The 21,188-nt window shown below is 43.5% G+C and overlaps 1 protein-coding gene across 1 annotated transcript in view; it reads left to right on the plus strand.

The window, feature by feature from the left end:
- Positions 1-21,188, plus strand: part of FAH (fumarylacetoacetate hydrolase) — a 72,476-nt gene that overhangs the window by 17,959 nt on the left and 33,329 nt on the right. Inside the window, exons 4-8 of the mRNA XM_030189837.1 lie at positions 4,448-4,497; positions 5,129-5,219; positions 6,088-6,185; positions 6,272-6,324; positions 14,455-14,554. Coding sequence (XP_030045697.1) covers positions 4,448-4,497; positions 5,129-5,219; positions 6,088-6,185; positions 6,272-6,324; positions 14,455-14,554 — 392 coding nt within the window. The remainder of the gene's footprint in view (positions 1-4,447; positions 4,498-5,128; positions 5,220-6,087; positions 6,186-6,271; positions 6,325-14,454; positions 14,555-21,188) is intronic.

A 21,188-nucleotide genomic window follows, 5' to 3' on the forward strand; every position in this document is an offset into this window, starting at 1 on the left:
ATGAACCCCACCTGGTCACTATGAATCAAGTGTGGTATCACTCCTCTCAGCCTCTGCATCAGTATTTTGGAAAAGATCTTGTAGTCGGTATTTAGAAGCGATATAGGTCTATAGGACCCACATTGCTGCGGGTCCTTCCCTGGTTTCAGTATTAGCACTATTTCAGCCAGCCTCCAGGAGTAGGGTATCTCCTGTGCTTCATCAAAGGAGATAAACACCTTCAACAACAGGGGGGCCAACCATTTCTTGTACATCTTATAGAATCGTACTGGAAAGCCATCTGGCCCCGGGGCCTTATGAGTAGGCATATCGCTTATTGCTTCCTCTGTCTCCTCTAAGGTGATTGGTGCTGATATTCTGTCTTTCTCGCCCTCCGTTACTCTCTGCAGTTCTGCTTCCTCCACATAACTCTCCATTTCCTCTCTGGTGGCTGTCTGCCCCCCTTTATATAACTGACTATAGAAGTCCCAAAAGGCCTCTTGTATATCCTCAGTTTTAGTAAGTATATCCCCTTCCGTGTTTTTTATGGCAGTTATATGGTTGCGCTGTTCTTTTTTTTTTTTTTTAAGTTTGTGGACCAACAGCCTGCTAGCTTTATTACAAAATTCAAACTGCTCCTGCTGCACTGATTACAGCTGAACAGTTATCTCCTCTAGCTGCATTACATTAAGTTGTCCTCTTACCTGCTGTATTTCCCTCTCCCTTTTACTATTAGTAGGATCAGCCTTATGTTCCTTTTCTAGTCTTTCCATCTGCCCTCTTAGCTTCGTTATCCTTTTTTTCTTTGTTCAAATGTGTCTGTAAGGCAATTAATTGGCCTCTTATTACTGCTTTCATCCCTTCCCAGACGCTCACAGGTTGGACCTCGCCTGTATCATTAATCTTGATGTATTCTTCTATGCCTTTTTCAACTTGTTGTGCTGTTTGGGGATTTAATAATATAGCTTAATTCATACGCCAGTTTCTATGCCCCTTCTGTTCTGCCTGATTGCCACCACTAACCTCACCATGCAATGGTCAGTCCAGGAACAGGGCTCAATTTCGGTCTGCAGTATTTTGCCCCTTATGGCTCCATCACCCAGCCACTAGTCTATTCTCGAATATGTTTTTATTTTGGGTGAATAGTTTGTATAATCTCTCTCAGCACCATGTATCTCCCGCCAGACATCCACTAAATCCTCCCGAGCCATCCAACTTCTCATAGCCTGTCTATCTTTCTGACCGTATCCCGCCATACCTCCCAAATTATCTACACGTGGGTCTAATGTGATATTAAAATCGCCTCCTAACATGAGATGCCCTCTAAGTCCCTGGTAATCTTAGACTCTGTGTGAAATGGTTGGCATCAGGTGGAGTGATTCCTAATATGCATCCAGGATTACAAGCTGCATAAACAAGTCTCCTGTGTATTTGATCCTGTCTGCACCAGTCTTAGTTGTTATCAGACAGAAACTTTATAGAATTGTGATGGCGCAATTTTGCCAAACAAGAGGCACACTGGTATGAAGAAGGTTTTGGGATTCACTGCCACAACGGCTGACTGCAGCACTATCCTGGCATGGCCACGGCACATGTTCAACCTTCCGTTATTCCACGGGGCACCGCCATGTGAATTTCTTCAAAAAGGCGGCAAATAAATCCTAATAACTAAATTCTTTTTCAGCAACTGCAAGCTGTAGGATCCATCATCGAGGCCCTTGTGCCCAACATGCAGTATACTCCAAGTTTTAGTGGCTGATTCCCAGTCTCAAGAAGCAGAAACAGCTGTTCTGTTGCTTTTGTCCGTCGTCCGTCCTTCCCATGCAGTGTGCAGGACACAGGAGAGGAGGAGTTGCTGAAGGGAGCAGAGCTGTTTTCTGCCCACACCAGCCTCTCCTCTTTCTCTTTCTCTCACCTGCCTGCTGACATCGGAGCCACAGGAAGGGAGAGGCTGAAGCAGACAGCTTGTAGCTTTCAGTGACCCTAGGAGGAAGAGAGGGAAAGAAGCAAGGAGGTACCCTGGAGTACAGCACTTGCTATCTTGACTTAGTTCCTCTTCCAAGACAGTATCTTGGGAATAAGGAGGGAAAGGGTGAGCCTTGAGCTGGCAGCACGCTGCAAAGGCAAAAGTGCTTTATGGTGCTGTACAAAATCCTAGTGGTAAATTGCTCCCTAATTCAGCCCTTCCCCTCCTAGAATGTATAAGGAACAGGAAGGGAGGGGATGAGTCTGGTGCAAATGATGATAAAACCTGCATAAGATCACTGATTGTGTAAAAATCAAATTGGTATGAGATATGGCTTTGGTCCTTCTAGTGCAGTGTTTGCCTGTGTGGTTTGTACACATTGAGTAATTTTATAACGGGACACCTAGAAATTTCAAAAACATATTTATTTTATGCCTATTGTAGTAAGGACACGGAGGCACTTGTGTTTTTAGAAACTAGAAGCAAATGTTCTCATATAGATTTATACCTTCTCTAAGGATGGTATGAACATGTTTATATACAATACATCTCTGCCCCTGCTGCACCCCAGGAACACCCTTACTGGGTCAGAACAATTGTCCATCTGGCCCAGTATCCTGCTCCCAACAGTGGTCAATCCAGGTCTCAAGTAACTGGCAGAGTCCCAAAGAGCCCCAATCCCAGGGCAAGCAGTGGCTTCCCCTATGTCATCTCGGTAGCAGACCTTGGACCCCTCCTTTGGAGGTTGACCATTTCAGCTCTGGCACTGAAATCTGCCCAGAATCCGAGGTTTCAGCTGAAAATGCAAGTGCATGAAAAATGGCTCTTATGCGTTGTGGTATACACAGAAAGAAGGCCCCCCCCCCCCCCCCCACACTCTGAGAAAGTGGGTCTCGCCAGGTCACTGCCATACTACTGCTCCTCCACCCCTCAAGAAAGCAAGTCTCACTGGGTCACTGCTTCCACTACTTCCGCCACCCCTCACCCCCAGAGAAAACAGGTTTTGCTGGGTCACTGTCACCACTACCTTCCCCCCACCCCCGCAGAGACCAGGTCCCAACAGGCTGGCCGTCACCTTCTTGCCCTACCTCACCGCGGAAGAGAGTGGGTGCTGTGGCCTGATTTCCCCCTCCCCCCAACTACCGGAAGGCCTTCCCTGGGTCTACCCTTAACAGCCCTGGTGGTCTAGTGGCCTCTGTGGCACAGCAGCTACCTCAGTCGCTTCTACCCCTGCCAGTTCTTCCATAAAAATGGCTGCCAAGAATTCCTGCAGCAGCTTCACGAGATCAGGAGACCTGCTGGGGGAGGGGGAGGAGGTACCGATTTCAGCCAAAAACCATCATTCAAATTTCGGTTGTTGATTTTGGTTTCAGTTGAAACCAAGAATCCTGGTTTTGGTCGGCCTCTATCCTCCTCCAGGAACCTGTTCAAAGTTTGTTTGTTTTTTTAAACCCAGGTATTCTAACCACTGTAACCACATCCTCTGGCAATGAGTTCTAGAGTTTAACTATTTGTTGAGTGAAAAAATATTTCCTCCTGTTCATATAAGCAAAGGCTCCCTTCCTGTGCATACCACAATGCATAAAAGCCATTTTCCATGTAAAAATACTCCCAGAACTACGGACAATCTGTGTTTACAAAATTCTTCTTGGGAGAGGGGAGAATCAGGCTTTGAGTTACATTATCATCTCCCCTACTCATTCTCCATTCATTTCCCCTGAGTTTCTCCCCCTTATTCCCAGTGGGGTAGCCAAGGGTGGGCCCGGATGGGCTCAGGCCCACCTAGTAACAGCACACCTATGATGTGGTTGACAGAGATCCCCAAGCCCCACCAGCCAAAAACTCCCAACAACCGTCCCTCCTGCATATCATGTAAATAGCAGATCTTCGCCTGCAGCGACTGATACATACTGGTTTCACCGGTCCCACATCCTTCCCTCTGATGTATTCCTGCCTATGTGGAAACAGGAAGTTGCATCAGAGGGAAGGCTGTGGGGCCAACACGAGCAGTGTGTATTAGTTGCTGCTCGCTGCCGGTGAAAATCTGCTATTTAAAAGGTATTAGGGGGAGGGGGGATGTTTGAGAGACCACATGGCGTGCAGGCAAGGGAGAGAGACCAAATCACTTGTGGGTCAAGGCAGAGTTCTTCTGCCCACCCATCTTGGGCCCAGGCCCACCCAAAATTGGGTATCTGGCTACACCCCTGCTTATTCCCCTTTGAGTGTTACAACTTTTCCTCTCAGCTGCATTGAGGGTTCTGGCCATCTCCTTGTCTCTAAGGTGGCTAAATGCAGACCTGTAAGTTGGATTTTCTTTGTTTATTCTAAATATTACAATAAAGAAGATTGAGTCTACTGGCCGTTTAAGCTACTCTATACTTTGCCCAGAACAGCACAAACGCCTCTGCTCTCTAGAAATACTTGGTTCATCCTGTTTTAAACGTTGGGCTCTGTTCAGGGTGCAGTTGATTTGTTGTTAAGTCTGGTTTCTTCCCTTCCTAGAGCACTGGTACCTCAAGTCCTGGCCACAATGCATCTTCCAGCTGATATTGGTATGTTCAGAACTTCCATTTATCATTTACATTTGATTGCATGTTTTAGTCAAGGTGTAGAACTAAATCCATTAAACTGTGCACTTGTTACATTGCTCTCACCTTGCATAGGGGGACTGGAAAGTAAACTTAGCTTGTCCATTGCTTTTCTTACTGGACACATGGTAACTGTAAGATGTCACTGACGTTGTTAATCAATTCTGCCTCATCCTTATCAGTTTCTACATGTTCCTCACCTTCAACTTTGAGTCTCACAATGACACTTTTGAACGTTGTCCTATCAGAAGTGTAGTCAGGTTTTGATCTTGGGGGGGGGGGGGGGGGGGGAGCAGATTCTTTGTAAAATAGGTGCCAGTGCAAGGTTGAAGGGCTGATCTGCATAGGCACCATTTCATTCCAAATCTGTTTGGGGGAGCAGCTGCTCCCCTTGTACCCCACCTAGCTACACCTATCGCTAACCTATTTCCTCTATCTGGATAAGTATCTGTGCTGACTTCCTTATCCGGACAGTGCCCTGAATTTTTTTTTCTGCTGCAGTTTCTATTTTAAATGAAAGCTGACCATGGCAGCTGAATGTTGAGCTGCTTGTGTCTTGCTACTTGTCCATTACTCTCTCTCTTCTTGTTCTCAGGGGACTACACAGATTTTTACTCTTCTCGATACCATGCGATGAATGTCGGGATCATGTTCAGAGGGAAGGAAAATGCTCTGATGCCTAACTGGTGAGTGAAGCTCTGAACCAACTCTTCTCGGTTCTGGACTCAATCCCGGGACACACCCAGCCAATCAGGATTTCAGGATATCCACAATGAATATGTATGAGAGAGATTTGTGTTCAGTGGAGGTGGTAAATGCACATTTTCTTCAAGCATATTCATTGTGGATATCCTGAAATCCTGTTTGACTGAGTTGAGAACCCCTGTCCTAGAGGAACGTTCAAGCAGAAACTGAATCTGTGCATCAGTCAAGTGCTTGTCTTTGTGTGTATATCCCTCTGTAGACAGTGTAAGAGGAAGGAGTTGTAAAACAGAGATCTGTAGATTAATGGAGATGTAAGTTGAATTGAATCTGGATCTATACTAGGAAGCTTTAGAAAAGGAAATTACATGGGCTTAATCTTGAGGAAATGTTTGGAAAACCAACTCCTGTCTAAACTCTCTGCTGTAAAACTATGAGCTATAGGTTGATGTAATGCCGGGTCCCTAGGAATGTAATCCCTAGGAATCAGCGAGGAAAAGAAGAGAATAGATGAGAAATTGTGATTGAGGGGTAGAACAGAGTGAAGTATGCCTGTCTTTATTAGTGTCCTTGCAGGTACGGTAAATACTTTGAAAAGAATGGAAGAAACCTGGGAAAAATGATCAATGAATGATTGCTGTGTTTCTGTTCTAAAAAAAAATTAAAAAGTGGAAAATCATGCCTGATTCTGCAGTATATTCAAATGTATCTTATGCATACTCGCATGCTCCTAATGCCCAATGTAACTAAAAGGGTTAGGAAAGCAAATTCCACTCTGTCCCGAGTCCTTCCCATTTCTCTGTAAAGTTTGAGCTTTTTCTCTTCATTCCCTTCATTGCTTTTATTCTCCAGGCTGCACCTACCAGTTGGTTACCATGGCCGGGCATCTTCTGTGGTGGTATCTGGCACAGCAATCCGGAGGCCAGTGGGGCAGATGAGACCTGATGATGGTAAGATGTTGGAGAGCTGGAATCTGATTTTTTGACATTGAAGTTACGGGATGTTATTTCTCATGATGCTTCTCTTTGAATTGTAGCAAAGCCTCCGGTGTTTGGTGCTTGTAAAAGTCTGGACATTGAGTTAGAAATGGTGAGAGATGCATTTGCTTTTTAATGAATTTACTGTCCCCTTTCTTCTTCTATGTATAATTATTTACCAGAGGAGCAGCATGTGTGGTCTTTCTGTTCTGTTCAGATGAGCATGCTGTTATGTATGGGAGTAAACAAAGAAAAATGAAGATTATATGGCCTATCCAGTCTGCCCATCCATGCCATCTACTCTTCCTTTGTACTCCTTTAGAGATACTGTCTGGTCCCAAGCTCTTTTGTTTTCAACTCCACCACTTCCACTGGGAATTCACCACCCATTCCATGAAGAAGTGCTTCCTCAGGTTACTTCTGAGTCTGTCCCCTTTCACCTTCATCCTAGGCCTCCTTGTTCCAGAACTTAATTTCAATTGAAAGAGACTCGCCTCCTGTGCATTTATACCACATAGGTATTTAATTGGTACTGGGGCCGCTTGATAACAGTGATCATAATATGATCAGTTTTGATATCAACCTTGAAGTAACTATACGCAGGAAGTCAAATACGTTAGCGTTTAACTTTAAAAAAGGAGACTATGATAAAATGAGAAGAACGGTGGAAAAAAAACTTAGGGGGACAACTGAGAGGGTAAAAACTGTACAACAGGCATGGACGCTGTTCAAAAATACCATCCTGGAGGCCCAGGCCAAACATATTCCACTAATTAGAAAAGAAAGACGGAACTCCAAAAGACAGCCGGTGTGGTTGAAAAGTGAGGTGAAGGAAGCTATTAGGGCTAAAAGAAATGCCTTCAGAAAATGGAAGAAGGAACCGTCTGAAAATAACAAGAAGCAGCATATGGAGTGTCAAAGCAAATGCAAGGCGCAGATAAAGAAGGCCAAGAGAGATTACGAAAAAAAGATAGCATTAGAGGCAAAAAAGCATAGTAAAAGAAATTTTTCGGTATATTAAAGGGAGGAAGCCAGCAAAAGAATCGGTTGGGCCGCTGGATGACCAAGGGGTAAAAGGGGCGATCAAGGAAGATAAAGACGTAGTGGAGAGATTGAATGAATTCTTTGCTTCGGTCTTCACCGAGGAAGGTTTGGGTGGGATACCGGTGTCGGAAATGATATTTCAAGCGGACGAGTCGGAGAAACTTACTGACTTCACGGTAAACCTGGAGGATGTAATGGGGCAGTTCAGCAAACTGAAGAGTAGCAAATCTCCTGGACCGGATGGTATTCATCCTAGAGTACTGATAGAACTGAAAAATGAGCTTGCGGAGCTACTGCTAGTGGTATGCAAATTTATCCTTAAAATCGAGCGTGGTACCGGAAGATTGGAGGGTGGCCAATGTAACGCCCATTTTTAAAAAAGGTTCCAGGGGGAGTCGATCCAAGATGGCCGAATAGACAGGAAGCAGAGATTTTTTGCTCCCTAGAATTATTCTCTAACTTCAGCGTTACCATTTTCTTTTTTACTCACAATTCTGAGAGAGCATGCCTAAGCGAAAGGGGAAACCGAGGGGACTTCCTCTCCCTCGGACAGAGACCCCAGGACCGAGGCAAACATCTATCTCAGCTTTCTTGGCGTCTACACCTGCGGGCATATCCGCTGCCAGTACGAGGGACAATACTGGCTTGGAGAGCGATTTTTCGCTCAGTCCGCTGGGTCCTGCTACCCCACCAATCCCACAAGCTACCGGAGCATTGTTTCCAGAGGCGGGAAGTATAGCGCCCCTGAAGGGGAGGCAGGCTCCGATGGAAACAGCAGCTATGGGAGAGAATTGGGAGGAGAGCCAGCTAATTCGAGCCCCAGAGACTGACGCCGGCCAGCAAGCGGAATTTCTGCTTTGCGCGGAAGCGCTTCAGCCTCTGAAACAACCGGCCGAAATATCGCTGGAGGCGATATGGACTGCTCTAGAAAACCTTCATAAGGTTTGTACATCCTTTATCACAGTATCATTGAATAATTCTTCTCAGATTAAAGACATGAAAGGCAAAATGGAACTTATTTCCGCTAAACAACTGAATAACGAACAGAACATTTCTAAAATACAAGCTACTCAATCGCAATTGGTGGCTGAAAAATTGTTGATCTCTAGAAAAATTGAGAACTTAGAGAATAATATGAGAAATTTGAACTTACGGATACTCAATTTCCCGGTGTGCGCCATAATTTCGCCGAAAGAGATGTTCTTCAGATTTTTGAAGGAACAATTAAAATATCCTGAAAAGATGTTACCCCCATTGCAAAAAGTATTCTATTTACCGGTGAAAAATGCTACAGAAACCATACAAGAGCCTCAATCGAAAGGAGAAACGCCCACGTTAGATCTAACGGCTCTCCTGGAGCAATCCAGGGAAGAGATAAAATTGAGATCAACATTACTTGTGACATTTGTCTTCTTGCAAGACAAAGAAATGCTGTTAAAGAATTACTTTCAGAAAGCAAATGTAGATTTTCTTGGTGGTAAAATTTCTATATTTCCTGATATATCGAAATGGACTCAACAACGCAGAAAGAAATTTCTGGAAATGAAAACGGAAGTGCTTTCTTTACAGGCACGTTTTCAGCTTCGTTTTCCATGTAAATGCTTGGTAATGTTTAAAGATCGGAAATATATTTTCTATGATGATAAACAACTGAATGATTTTCTTAAAGCCCAGAGGGTAGCTAGTTAAGTCCATATGTCTTAGCAGAAAATAGAAAATGTAGAGCCTGAGATGTTATCAGAAATTGTTTCCTATTATGCCAAGTCCCTTTGGTTTAACTTTAATTTTGGATCCTCTTAATGTGGGCTAAAATCACCAATTGTAATTTAGAGTTTCATTGTTATAATTTCTTCTTTACCATATCATATTCATTGGTGTGTTTTGAAAAGATTGTATGTCTTGAATATAATTGCAAAATATAAATAAATAAATAAAAAAAAAAAAAAAGGTTCCAGGGGAGATCCGGGAACTTATAGACCGGTGAGTCTGACGTGGGTGCCGGGGAAAATGGTACAGGCTATTATTAAAAACAAAATTACAGAGCACATCTGAGGACATGGATTACTGAGACCGAGTCAGCACGGCTTTTGTGTGGGGAAATCTTGCCTGACCAATTTACTTCAGTTCTTTGAAGGAGTAAACAAACATGTGGCCAAAGAGGAGCCGGTTGATATTGTGTATCTGGATTTTCAAAAGGCGTTTGACAAGGTACCTCATGAAAGACTACAGAGGAAATTGGAGGGTCATGGGATAGGAGGAAAAAGTCCTATTGTGGATTAAAAACTGGTTGAAGGATAGGAAACAGAGAGTGGGGTTAAATGGGCAGTATTCACAATGGAGAAAGGTAGTTAGTGGGGTTCCTCAGGGGTCTGTGCTAGGACCGCTGCTTTTTAATATATTTATAAATGATTTAGAGATGGGAGTAACTAGCGAGGTAATTAAATTTGCTGATGACACAAAGTTATTCAAAGTCGTTAACTCGCTACAGGATTGTGAAAAATTACAGAAGGACCTTTCGAGACTGGGAGACTGGGCGGCTAAATGGCAGATGACGTTTAATGTGAGCAAGTGCAAGATGATGCATGTGGGAAAAAAGAACCCGAATTATAGCTACGTCATGCAAGGTTCCACGTTAGGAGTTACGGACCAAGAAAGGGATCTGGGTGTCGTCGTCGATAATATGCTGAAACCTTCTGCTCAGTGTGCTGCTGCGGCTTGGAAAGCGAATAGAATGTTGGGTATTATTACGAAAGATATGGAAAATAGGTGTGAGGATGTTATAATGCCGTTATATCGCTCCATGGTGCGACCGCACCTTGAGTATTGTGTTCAATTCTGGTCGCCGCATCTCAAGAAAGATGTAGTAGAATTGGAAAAGGTGCAGCGAAGGGCGACTAAAATTATAGCGGGGATGGGACGACTTCCCTATGAAGAAAGACTAAGGAGGTTAGGGCTTTTCAGCTTGGAGAAGAGACGGCTGAGGGGAGACATGATAGAGGTATATAAAATAATGAGTGGAGTGGAACAGGTGGATGTGAAGCGTCTGTTCACGCTTTCCAAAAATACTAGGACTAGGGGGCATGCGATGAAACTTCAGTGTAGTAAATTTAAAACAAATCGGAGAAAACGTTTCTTCACCCAACGCGTAATTAAACTCTGGAATTCGTTGCCGGAGAACGTGGTGAAGGCGGTTAGCTTGGCAGAGTTTAAAAGGGAGTTAGATGGTTTCCTAAAGGACAAGTCCATAAACCGCTACTAAATGGACTTGGGAAAAATCCACAATTCCGGGAATAACATGTATAGAATGTTTGTACGTTTGGGAAGCTTGCCAGGTGCCTTTGGCCTGGATTGGCCACTGTAATGGACAGGATGCTGGGTTCGATGGACCCTTGGTCTTTTCCCAGTGTGGCATTACTTATGTACTTATGTCTCCCTCATATTTTCCCTCTTCTGGCTTTTTTCCAAAGTATACATAGTCTGTCCCCATACGCTTTATGACAAAGACCACTGACCATTTTAGTAGTTACCGTCTGGATTGATTCCATCTTGTTTATATCTTTGAAGGTCTTGAGAATTTTAAACAATATTCTAAATGAGGTCTCACCAAAGTCTTATACGGGGGTATCATCACCTCCTTTTTCCTACTGGCCATTCCTCTCCCTGTGCAAGTAAGCATCCTTCTAGCTTTGCCTTTTCTACCTGTTTGGCCACCTTAAGATCATCACACCCAAGTCCCACTCCTCTTTCGTGCTCAAAAGTTCTTCACCCCCTACTGTTCCTTTGGGTTTTTGCAGCCCAAATGCAAGACCCTGCATTTTTTAGCATTAAATCTAAGCTACCAAATTCCAGATCATTCCTCTAGCTTTGCTAAGATCTTCCTTACATTACCCACACCATCAGGGGTGTCTACCCTATTGTATCATCGAGGCAAACCTTAACAGACAGTTCTTCAGCAATATCACTTACAAAAAATGTTAAAGAACCCAGCCCAAGAACCACTACCCTCTGTCACCTTCCACTCAACCAGCTCCCAACCCAGTCATTTTAGGGTCCATACTAAGAGCACTCAGTTTTAGTTGGTTATGTGGAACCATGTCAAAGGCTTTGTTAAAATCTAAATAGACCACATCCAGTGCTGTGCCTTGATCCTACTCTCTGGTCACCCAGTCAAGGAAATTAATCAGATTTGGCTGATAAGACCTGTTTCCAGTAAAACCATGTTGCCTCTGGTCCTGGATTCAAAAACTTTAATATTCTCTGTTTTAGAAGCATTTCCATTAATTTACTTAACGCAGAAGTCAGACTTACCAGCCTGTAGTTCCCAACCTCTTTCGTACTTCCACTTTTGAGGAGAGGGACCACATCCGCTCTTCTCCAGTCCTTCAGGACCACTCCTGACTCTAAAGAAGCATTGAAAAGGTCAGCCAGTGAAGCCACTAGAACTTCTCCAAGTTCCTTCACTACCCTAAGATATATGCCATCAGTCTCCATTGCTTTGTCCACCTTTAGTTTTAGACAGCTGCTCATGAACACAGTCCTCTGAAAATCGTTCAGCAACTACCACCCCTCCGTTCCTATTTGTGTTAGTTTTCTGCAGTCCTGCTCCCGGCCCTTCAGCTGTAAACGCAACAGAAATATTGGTTAAGCAATTCCCCCTTATTTTGATCAGCTTCTAGATATTCTTCCTCTTTGAGTCTCACAATTCCACTTTTGCACTTCCTCCTATCACTAACATATGTCTTAAAAAAAAACCAAACTACTGGCTATGTTTTCTTCTGTTTACATCTTCGTTTTCTTGACTACTCTACCAGCTTCTCTTAGCTTTTCCAGATATTGTCACCTGTCTTCCTCTTTCTGTGATTTCTTGTACTTTATAAAGGTTAACCTCTTTTTCCTTACCTTTTCAACTACTACTTTTGAGAACCAAAGTGGCCTCCTTGTCCTCTTACTTTTTATTTACTTTCCTTACAAAAAGGTTTGTTGCCCACTGCTTTCCAACTTCTTCCAGATGTTCCTATCCAGACAGCAATTCCTTGAGGTAATCCCCTATCTGAGCAAAGTTACTTTCTTTTGAAGTCTAGAACCCTCTCCACACCTATCTTAATATTAAACCACACTTTGATCACCTACTGTAACATCAGAAACACTCTCCCTATTAGGAAACACTAAGTCCAGTATGGCCCCATCCCGTGTGGGTTCCTTTACCAACTGCTGGAATAGTTCCCCCTGTAGAGAATCCAGGATTTCCCTGCTTCTAAAAGACCCCGTAATAGAGATACCCCAATCAACATCTGGCATATGAAAATCACCTGTTAGTAGTACTTCCCCTTTCACAGCTATATTTTGAATTTCTTCAATTAAATCTGCCCATTTCTTCTGTCTGTGAAGGAGGCCTGTATATCACACCAATGTAAATACATTTGCCATTCCCTTTTTCCAGATTGACCCACAGTGCCTCTTCCTTACTCTGTACGTCCTGCAATAGTTTGGCTTTAATATTATCACTCCCCCTCTTTCTTCCTACCCTGTCTTTCCTGAACAGATTATAGCCTGGTATAACTATATCCTAGTCTTGGTTCTCTCAAATCAGCCTCTTCAGTCACAGTCATATGTTAGTGATAGGAGGAAGTGCAAAAGTGGAATTGTGAGACTCAAAGAGGAAGAATATCTAGAAGCTGATCAAAATAAGGGGGAATTGCTTAACCAATATTTCTGTTGCGTTTACAGCTGAAGGGCCGGGAGCAGGACTGCAGAAAACTAACACAAATAGGAACGGAGGGGTGGTAGTTGCTGAACGATTTTCAGAGGACTGTGTTCATGAGCAGCTGTCTAAAACTTTATTTCCCATACTTCAAACTTTAGTATATGCTGCTTTCCAGACGTTGCCCCTTTTCCCCCATTTGTGTAGAGGTATTTAATGCTTCACTTACCTGAGGGCTTGTACTTATCCTGCCCCAATGACTATAGTTTAAAGCCCTCTTTAGTAAGTTGGGCAGTCTGCTGCTGAAGATACTTCTTCCCTTCTTTGATATATGGACACCATCTATGCTCATCAGCCCTTGGCATAGGTCCCATGGTCCAGGAAGCCAAACTGCTCTCAATCACACCATCTGTACAGCCACATATTCATCTCCAGGCTGTGAGCTTCTCTGCCTTGGCCTTTACCCTTAACAGAAAAGACTGATGCTCCTGTCTGCTTCACCCTCTCTCCCAGATACATTACGAGGGGTACGTGTCAGTATCATTTGAGCAAACATGGATGGGCAGCATTGGATAATAGTCATTAGGCTTGATGAGTCTCGGCAAGCTGTCTGTAACATCTTGAATTTTGGCACCTGGCAGACGTCCCAGGAGTTGTTCTATCATATCTGGTCTGCAGATGGATGCCTTAGCCGCAGGATAGGGAGATGGAGTTATTTATGGGAAACCCAACATGTTTCAATGAATTGCCTACATGAGGGATCATATAATTGTATTATTGCTTTGTAACTGTGACTAGAAATATGTGGGTTGTTTGGGTTGATAAACTGGATAAACACTAGCTTTGGTAGGTCAAGAAGACAAACTAATGTAAACAATCTGTCAAAACCCAGGTCATGTTGGGTTTTCTAATAAATATTGTCTCTATCTCCTTTCTTGTGGCTGACTGCTAGTGTTGCCCCCCCACCCACCTGTCCTGATATTATTTAAATATGAGAGTAGGACAAAGAGGGATCCTGTAACCAGGCGCTGGGTAGGAGCCTATTCTGTAAAGGAATGTAGGTTCTCTTTGCTTTAGAGCAGTGGTTCTCAACCTTTTTTCAGTTGGTACAAATCTGACGGTTGATGCTCGTTTACATGACACAATGCATACTTGAAATAATATAAAACCTGAAACACTCCTAACTCAACATAGATGTAGCACATGAACCCTACCAAAGAATAGGCAGCACTACAAATACTACATGGGACTCTAGAACACCAATACACCTACTCCCGATAAGAGAATGTGGAACTGCTATAGACCTCAACACAAATGCAAATGGAAATACCGCACCTCAGTCACACATAAAGCACTCTGGAACTGATATAGTATGAAAGGAAGAGACATCTTGTATCCTTAGAAAACTATTTAAAAAAGAGAAAGCACAATGTATTCTGTTTCACACTGAGCGTTTTTTGGGGATTTATACAAATGGTAAATCTTTCTGCCTCTCAGGCGTTCTTTGTGGGAGATGGAAACCAGCTGGGGGAGCCTATTCCCATTGCCAGAGCCCACGAGCACATCTTCGGCATGGTTCTTATGAACGACTGGAGTGGTGAGGAATGTTTTCTGCCCTGCATTTATGAATGCCTTGTCTATACTCTGTATCTGCTCCCTCCCAAAGCATCTTCATGTATATGTACCCACCCCCTGAACTATACTTCATGCATCTGATTAATTTGGCTCTAATTTCTGCTTTTCTGCTGACCCATGATAGTTATGTGCAAAGTTGAGGTACTGGTCAAACTGTTTCAGTGAATCCCTGAATGAAAAGAAGCTGACCCAACCTCCACATGGTAAAACGTGGAGCACAACGTCTTTCTTCAAATTTTTAATGCATAATTATTTATTTTTAGTTCTTGTTTTTCAACATCCCTTTTGGCAGTAATAACAGCTTCCAAATGTTTCTTGCAGCTAGGTAACAATCTTTCTATTGTTACTCTTTGGAACTTGTTCTCATTCTTCTTCCTCACAGATCTCCTCAGATTTTCAATAATATTCAAGTCTGGGGACTGTGAACTCAGGCTATTTCAGAACCTTCATTTGCCTTCAAGGGCAATGTCTCCAAATGGGTTAGTTTTGCCCATACCGTGACAGTAACGAACCTGCATTGTCTCAGTCTCTCAAATTTACTGCTAACATAAGTACATAAGTACATAAGTAGTGCCATACTGGGAAAGATCAAAGGTCCATCTAGCCCAGCATCCTGTCACCGACAGTGGCCAATCCAGGTCAAGGGCACCTGGCACGCTTCCCAAACGTAAAAACATTCCAGACAAGTTATACCTAAAAATGCGGAATTTTTCCAAGTCCATTTAATAGCGGTCTATGGACTTGTCCTTTAGGAATCTATCTAACCCCTTTTTAAACTCCGTCAAGCTAACCGCCCGTACCACGTTCTCCGGCAACGAATTCCAGAGTCTAATTACACGTTGGGTGAAGAAAAATTTTCTCCGATTCGTTTTAAATTTACCACACTGTAGCTTCAACTCATGCCCTCTAGTCCTAGTATTTTTGGATAGCGTGAACAGTCGCTTCACATCCACCCGATCCATTCCACTCATTATTTTATACACTTCTATCATATCTCCCCTCAGCCGTCTCTTCTCCAAGCTGAAAAGCCCTAGCCTTCTCAGCCTCTCTTCATAGGAAAGTCGTCCCATCCCCACTATCATTTTCGTCGCCCTTCGCTGTACCTTTTCCAATTCTACTATATCTTTTTTGAGATACGGAGACCAGTACTGAACACAATACTCCAGGTGCGGTCGCACCATGGAGCGATACAACGGCATTATAACATCCGCACACCTGGACTCCATACCCTTCCTAATAACACCCAACATTCTATTCGCTTTCCTAGCCGCAGCAGCACACTGAGCAGAAGGTTTCAGCGTATCATCGACGACGACACCCAGATCCCTTTCTTGATCCGTAACTCCTAACGCGGAACCTTGCAAGACGTAGCTATAATTCGGGTTCCACTTACCCACATGCATCACTTTGCACTTGTCAACATTGAACTTCATCTGCCACTTGCACGCCCATTCTCCCAGTCTCGCAAGGTCCTCCTGTAATCGTTCACATTCCTCCTGCGACTTGACGACCCTGAATAATTTTGTGTCATCGGCGAATTTAATTACCTCACTAGTTATTCCCATCTCTAGGTCATTTATAAATACATTAAAAAGCAACGGACCCAGCACAGACCCCTGCGGGACCCCACTAACTACCCTCCTCCACTGAGAATACTGGCCACGCAATCCTACTCTCTGCTTCCTATCTTTCAACCAGTTCTTAATCCATAATAATACCCTACCTCCGATTCCATGACCCTGCAATTTCTTCAGGAGTCTTTCGTGCGGCACTTTGTCAAACGCCTTCTGAAAATCCAGATATACAATATCAACCGGCTCCCCATTGTCCACATGTTTGCTTACCCCCTCAAAAAAATGCATTAGATTGGTGAGGCAAGACTTCCCTTCACTAAATCCGTGCTGACTTTGTCTCATCAGTCCATGTTTTTGTATATGCTCTGCAATTTTATTCTTAATAATAGCCTCCACCATCTTGCCCGGCACCGACGTCAGACTCACCGGTCTATAATTTCCCGGATCTCCTCTGGAACCCTTCTTAAAATCGGAGTAACATTGGCTACCCTCCAGTCTTCCGGTACTACACTCGATTTTAGGGACAGATTGCATATTTCTAACAGTAGCTCCGCAAGTTCATTTTTTAGTTCTATTAATACTCTGGGATGAATACCATCAGGTCCCGTTGATTTACTACTCTTCAGCTTGCTGAACTGACCCATTACATCCTCCAAGGTTACAGAGAATTTGTTTAGTTTCTCCGACTCCCCCGCTTCAAATATTCTTTCTGGCACCGGTGTCCCCCCCAAATCCTCCTCGGTGAAGACCGAAGCAAAGAATTCATTTAATTTCTCCGCTACGGCTTTGTTCTCCTTGATCGCCCCTTTAACACCATTTTCGTCCAGCGGCCCAACCGACTCTTTGGCCGGTTTCCTGCTTTTAATGTATCTAAAAAAATTTTTACTATGTATTTTTGCTTCCAACGCTAATTTCTTCTCAAAGTCCTTTTTTGCCCTCCTTATCTCCGCTTTGCATTTGGCTTGGCATTCCTTATGATCTATCCTGTTACTTTCAGTTGGTTCATCATAGTACTTAATTTGGTGAAAGAGAGCTTCTTTCTGGAGTTCATAAGATGTAAAAGCTGTGCTAGGAAATTACTTGTAATCAAGCTTGTGGCTCAATATAATTGGAAATATTTCTGTACCTTTCTGCTGCATTTCTTGGTACTTGAGCATTTTCTCTTCCTCCACTCGATTATGTCCGAATAATCACCTGACCCTGACATCTTAATCAATGCTATTCTCATCTTTTTCCTTATTTTACCACTGTGTCTACTGTTCTTGCATTGAGCTTTTTATCAGTTGGAATGGGAACATCACAGATGATCACAACATCTTCATTCTCCTTAATTCTCTTGGAATCACGATCCAGTGCTTTTCCAGTACAATAATGTTGTAGTATTGTGCCTTACTGTAAAGCAAACTTTGCAGCTGCCTGTGAGATGAGGTAGCCATTCAAGGTCTTCCTTAGAAAATCTACATTTGCTCCATTTACCAGTTTTTTTTCTATGCTTGCTTCAAACCATATCCTCCATAACCCTGAATCCTAGGCTGCAACTATCCATCTCTCATTCATTCTTAGGTTTCTATTCATCTCTCCTTAAACATTCACATGTCTGGTTTTATGTCACTGAAGGAGCCCAGTGCAGGAAGCAACTTCCAAAAAACCTTTGGGCAAATTTTACTGTGCATATGTACCTGCTCTGCCTACCTCAATCCATTACAAGCTAGAGGATTAGAATTCCTTGGGGAGTGGGAGAGTTGCAAGGTTTTATGTTCTGTTGTCCACGGAGAACATCTGCTACAGGTAAGTAATTTTGTTGTTCCTGAGGACAAGCAGGACTAATAAATCCTCACTCATGGGACTCCCTAGCTACCTTCAACACAAAAAAAGAGGAATAAAAAAACAACTGTCGTCTCAGCTGGCTGACTCTGCAATTGCAATCAACCTTTTTTGCAATGTAGTTCACTTTTTAGAAGTTACCTGAAATTGGAAGAGAAGAGTTTAGGGGGGATGGAATTGGATTCTTGAGGACTGCCTGGCCAAATCTGCTGCTTTGGGAGCCTTGTTCTGTTCTAGGCAATTGTATGATGTGAAATTGAATGTATGGACAGACTTCTGCAAATCTCATATGGATGATAACCTGAACTGGGCTTCAAATGTTGCCATAGCTCTGACACTGAGCCATGACATGACCCTCTAGAGTAAGCCCAGCCTGGGCGTAAGTGGAAAATACAGTCTGTTAGCCAATTGAATAGAGTGTACCGATGGCTGCCTCTATCCTGTTTGGGTCAAAAAAAGCAAAGAGCTGGGTGAACTTTCTATGAATTGTAGTCTGCTCTAGATAGAAGGACAAACCTTGTTGTCAGCTCAAAGTATACAATGCACTTTCACCTTTGTGGGCATGAGGTTTTGGGAAAAAAACAGGTCAGAAGGACTATTGACTAAGATGGAATTCCAACAGGACCTCAGGAAGGAACTTTGGATGATGTACAGAGCCACTTTATTGTTGAAAACTAGTGTAAGGTGGTTTAGTCATTATGGACTGGTGCTCACTAACCCTGGAAGCTGAAGTAACTGCCACCAAAGATTTGACCTTCAAAGACAGGTACCTCAAAGGTCAGGAATTTAGTTGCTCAAATAGAGCTCTCATCAGCTGGAGTAAGTACAGTGGCACAGCAGGGGGTTTAATGGGAAGTTTCAATAGAATCAAATCCTGCATACTACTACTACTACTGTTTATCATTTCTATAGCGCTACTAGACGTACGCAGCGCTGTATACTTGAACATGAAGAGACAGTCCCTGCTCGACAGAGCTTACAATCTAATTAGGACAGACAAACAGAACAAACAGGAGATAAGGGAATATTAAAGTGAGGATGATAAAATAAGGGTTCTGAACAAGTGAATAAGGGTTAGGAGTTAAAAGCAGCATCAAAAAGGTGGGCTTTTAGCTTAGATTTGAAGACAGCCAGAGATGGAGCTTGACGTACCGGCTCAGGAAGTCTATTCCAGGCATATGGTGCAGCAAGATAAAAGGAACGGAGTCTGGAGTTAGCAGTGGAGGAGAAGGGTGCAGATAAGAGAGATTTACCCAGTGAATGGAGTTCCCGGGGAGGAATGTAGGGAGAGATGAGAGTGGAGAGGTACCGAGGAGCTGCAGAGTGAATGCACTTATAGGTCAATAAGAGGAGTTTGAACTGTATGTGGAAACGGATAGGAAGCCAGTGAAGTGACTTGAGAAGAGGGCTAATATGAGCATAACGACACTAGCGGAATATTAGTCGTGCAGCAGAATTTTGAACAGATTGAAGAGGAGAGAGATGGCTAAGTGGGAGGCCTGTGAGAAGCAAGTTGCAATAGTCTAAGCGAGAGGTGAAAAGAGTGTGGATGAGGGTTCTGGTAGTGTGCTCAGAAAGGAAAGGGTGAATTTTGGTGATAGAGAAAGAAACGACAGGTTTTAGCAGTCTGTTGAATATGTGCAGAGAAGGAGAGGGAGGAGTCGAAGATGACCCTAAGGTTACGCGAAATATATGCTGGATGAAATTCTTGGCAAGAGTAGTGGCCGAAGGGAGAGATTTCATGGGAATGAAATGGGCCATACGGGAGAATCAATCACCACTACCCAAATGACCGTGTGACCTTGCGACGGTGGTAAATCAGTAACAAAGTCCATGGATACTTCCTGCCAAGGGAGCTGTGGAACTGGCAGTGGCTGTAAGAATCTCCACGGCTTGCCAGGAGAGGATTTGTTTTGGGCACAGATGGGACAGGTGGAAACAAAATGTAAGACATCCTGAGCCATGCGTGGCCACCAATAGTACTGAGAGATTAAATGAAAAGTCTTGCGGAATCCGGAGTGACCAGCAAACGTGGAGGAGTGTCCCCATTTGAGAACCTTCCTCCTGGACTTGGGTGGAACAGAGGACTTCGTGCTGACGGAAGAAACTACAGTCGTGGAGGCAACACAGGCAGGATTAAGCATGGGGTAGGATTCCTCGGGTTCTTTGGGAGGGTTGAAGGCCCTGGATAGCGCATCAGCCTGAATATTCTTTTCAGCAGGTCGAAATACCAGGCTGAAGTTAAAACGGGCAAAGAAAAGAGACCAGCATGCCTGTCACGGGTTTAGTCTCTTAGCATCCTGAAGGTATAGGAGATTCTTATGGTTGGTGATTACTGTGATGGGGTGCAAGGCCCCCTCCAGGAGACATCGCCATTCCTGGAGAGCCAATTTAAGGGCCAACAATTCCTGGTCCCCAATGGTGTAGTTATGCTCTGCCGGAGAAAAGTTTCTGGAAAAAAAAGAAACAGGGCTGACACTTGCCAGAGTCTGAGGTTTGAGACAGAATGGCCCCTGCCCCCAGCGAAGAGGCATCCACCTCTAAAATGAATGTTTTTTGATATCGATGCTTACGTGAAGAACACAACGAAAAAGATGTTCCACTCCATGTGGAAACTCAAAAGAGTAAAACCTTTCTTCCCGAGATACATATTCCGTACCTTAGTATAATCAATGGTAATAAGTCATCTGGACTACTGCAATGCACTGTACGCTGGTTGCAAAGAACAGACTATCAAAAAAACTCCAAACAGCTCAGAATACTGCTGCCAGACTCATATTTGGAAAAACCAAATATGAAAATGCAAAACCCTTAAGAGAGAAACGTCACTGGCTCCCACTTAAGGAACGCATTGCGTTCAAAATCTGTACGATTGTACAAGCTGTTACACGCCACCACCTTCTCTTACATGAGCACGCAGCTGTGGAACACACTGCCTACAGTCCTGAAAGCTATTGACGAGATAACTAACTTCCGCAAATCTTTGAAGACACATCTCTTCAACAAGGCATATTAAGAGAACCCATACCCTGTACAACATTACTACACCAATATTTCCAATTATTAAAGTCCACCTTCCACACTATCCTGTCTTAACACTTTCGTTCTCTCTTCCCTTACTTAATCTCTATACAATACTAAGTGTATCTGATATCATGTAATGACTATGCCATAACAAACTATGTAAGCCACATTGAG

Source organism: Microcaecilia unicolor, chromosome 1 (genome assembly GCF_901765095.1).
Source record: "Microcaecilia unicolor chromosome 1, aMicUni1.1, whole genome shotgun sequence".
NCBI classification, from domain to species: domain Eukaryota; kingdom Metazoa; phylum Chordata; class Amphibia; order Gymnophiona; family Siphonopidae; genus Microcaecilia; species Microcaecilia unicolor.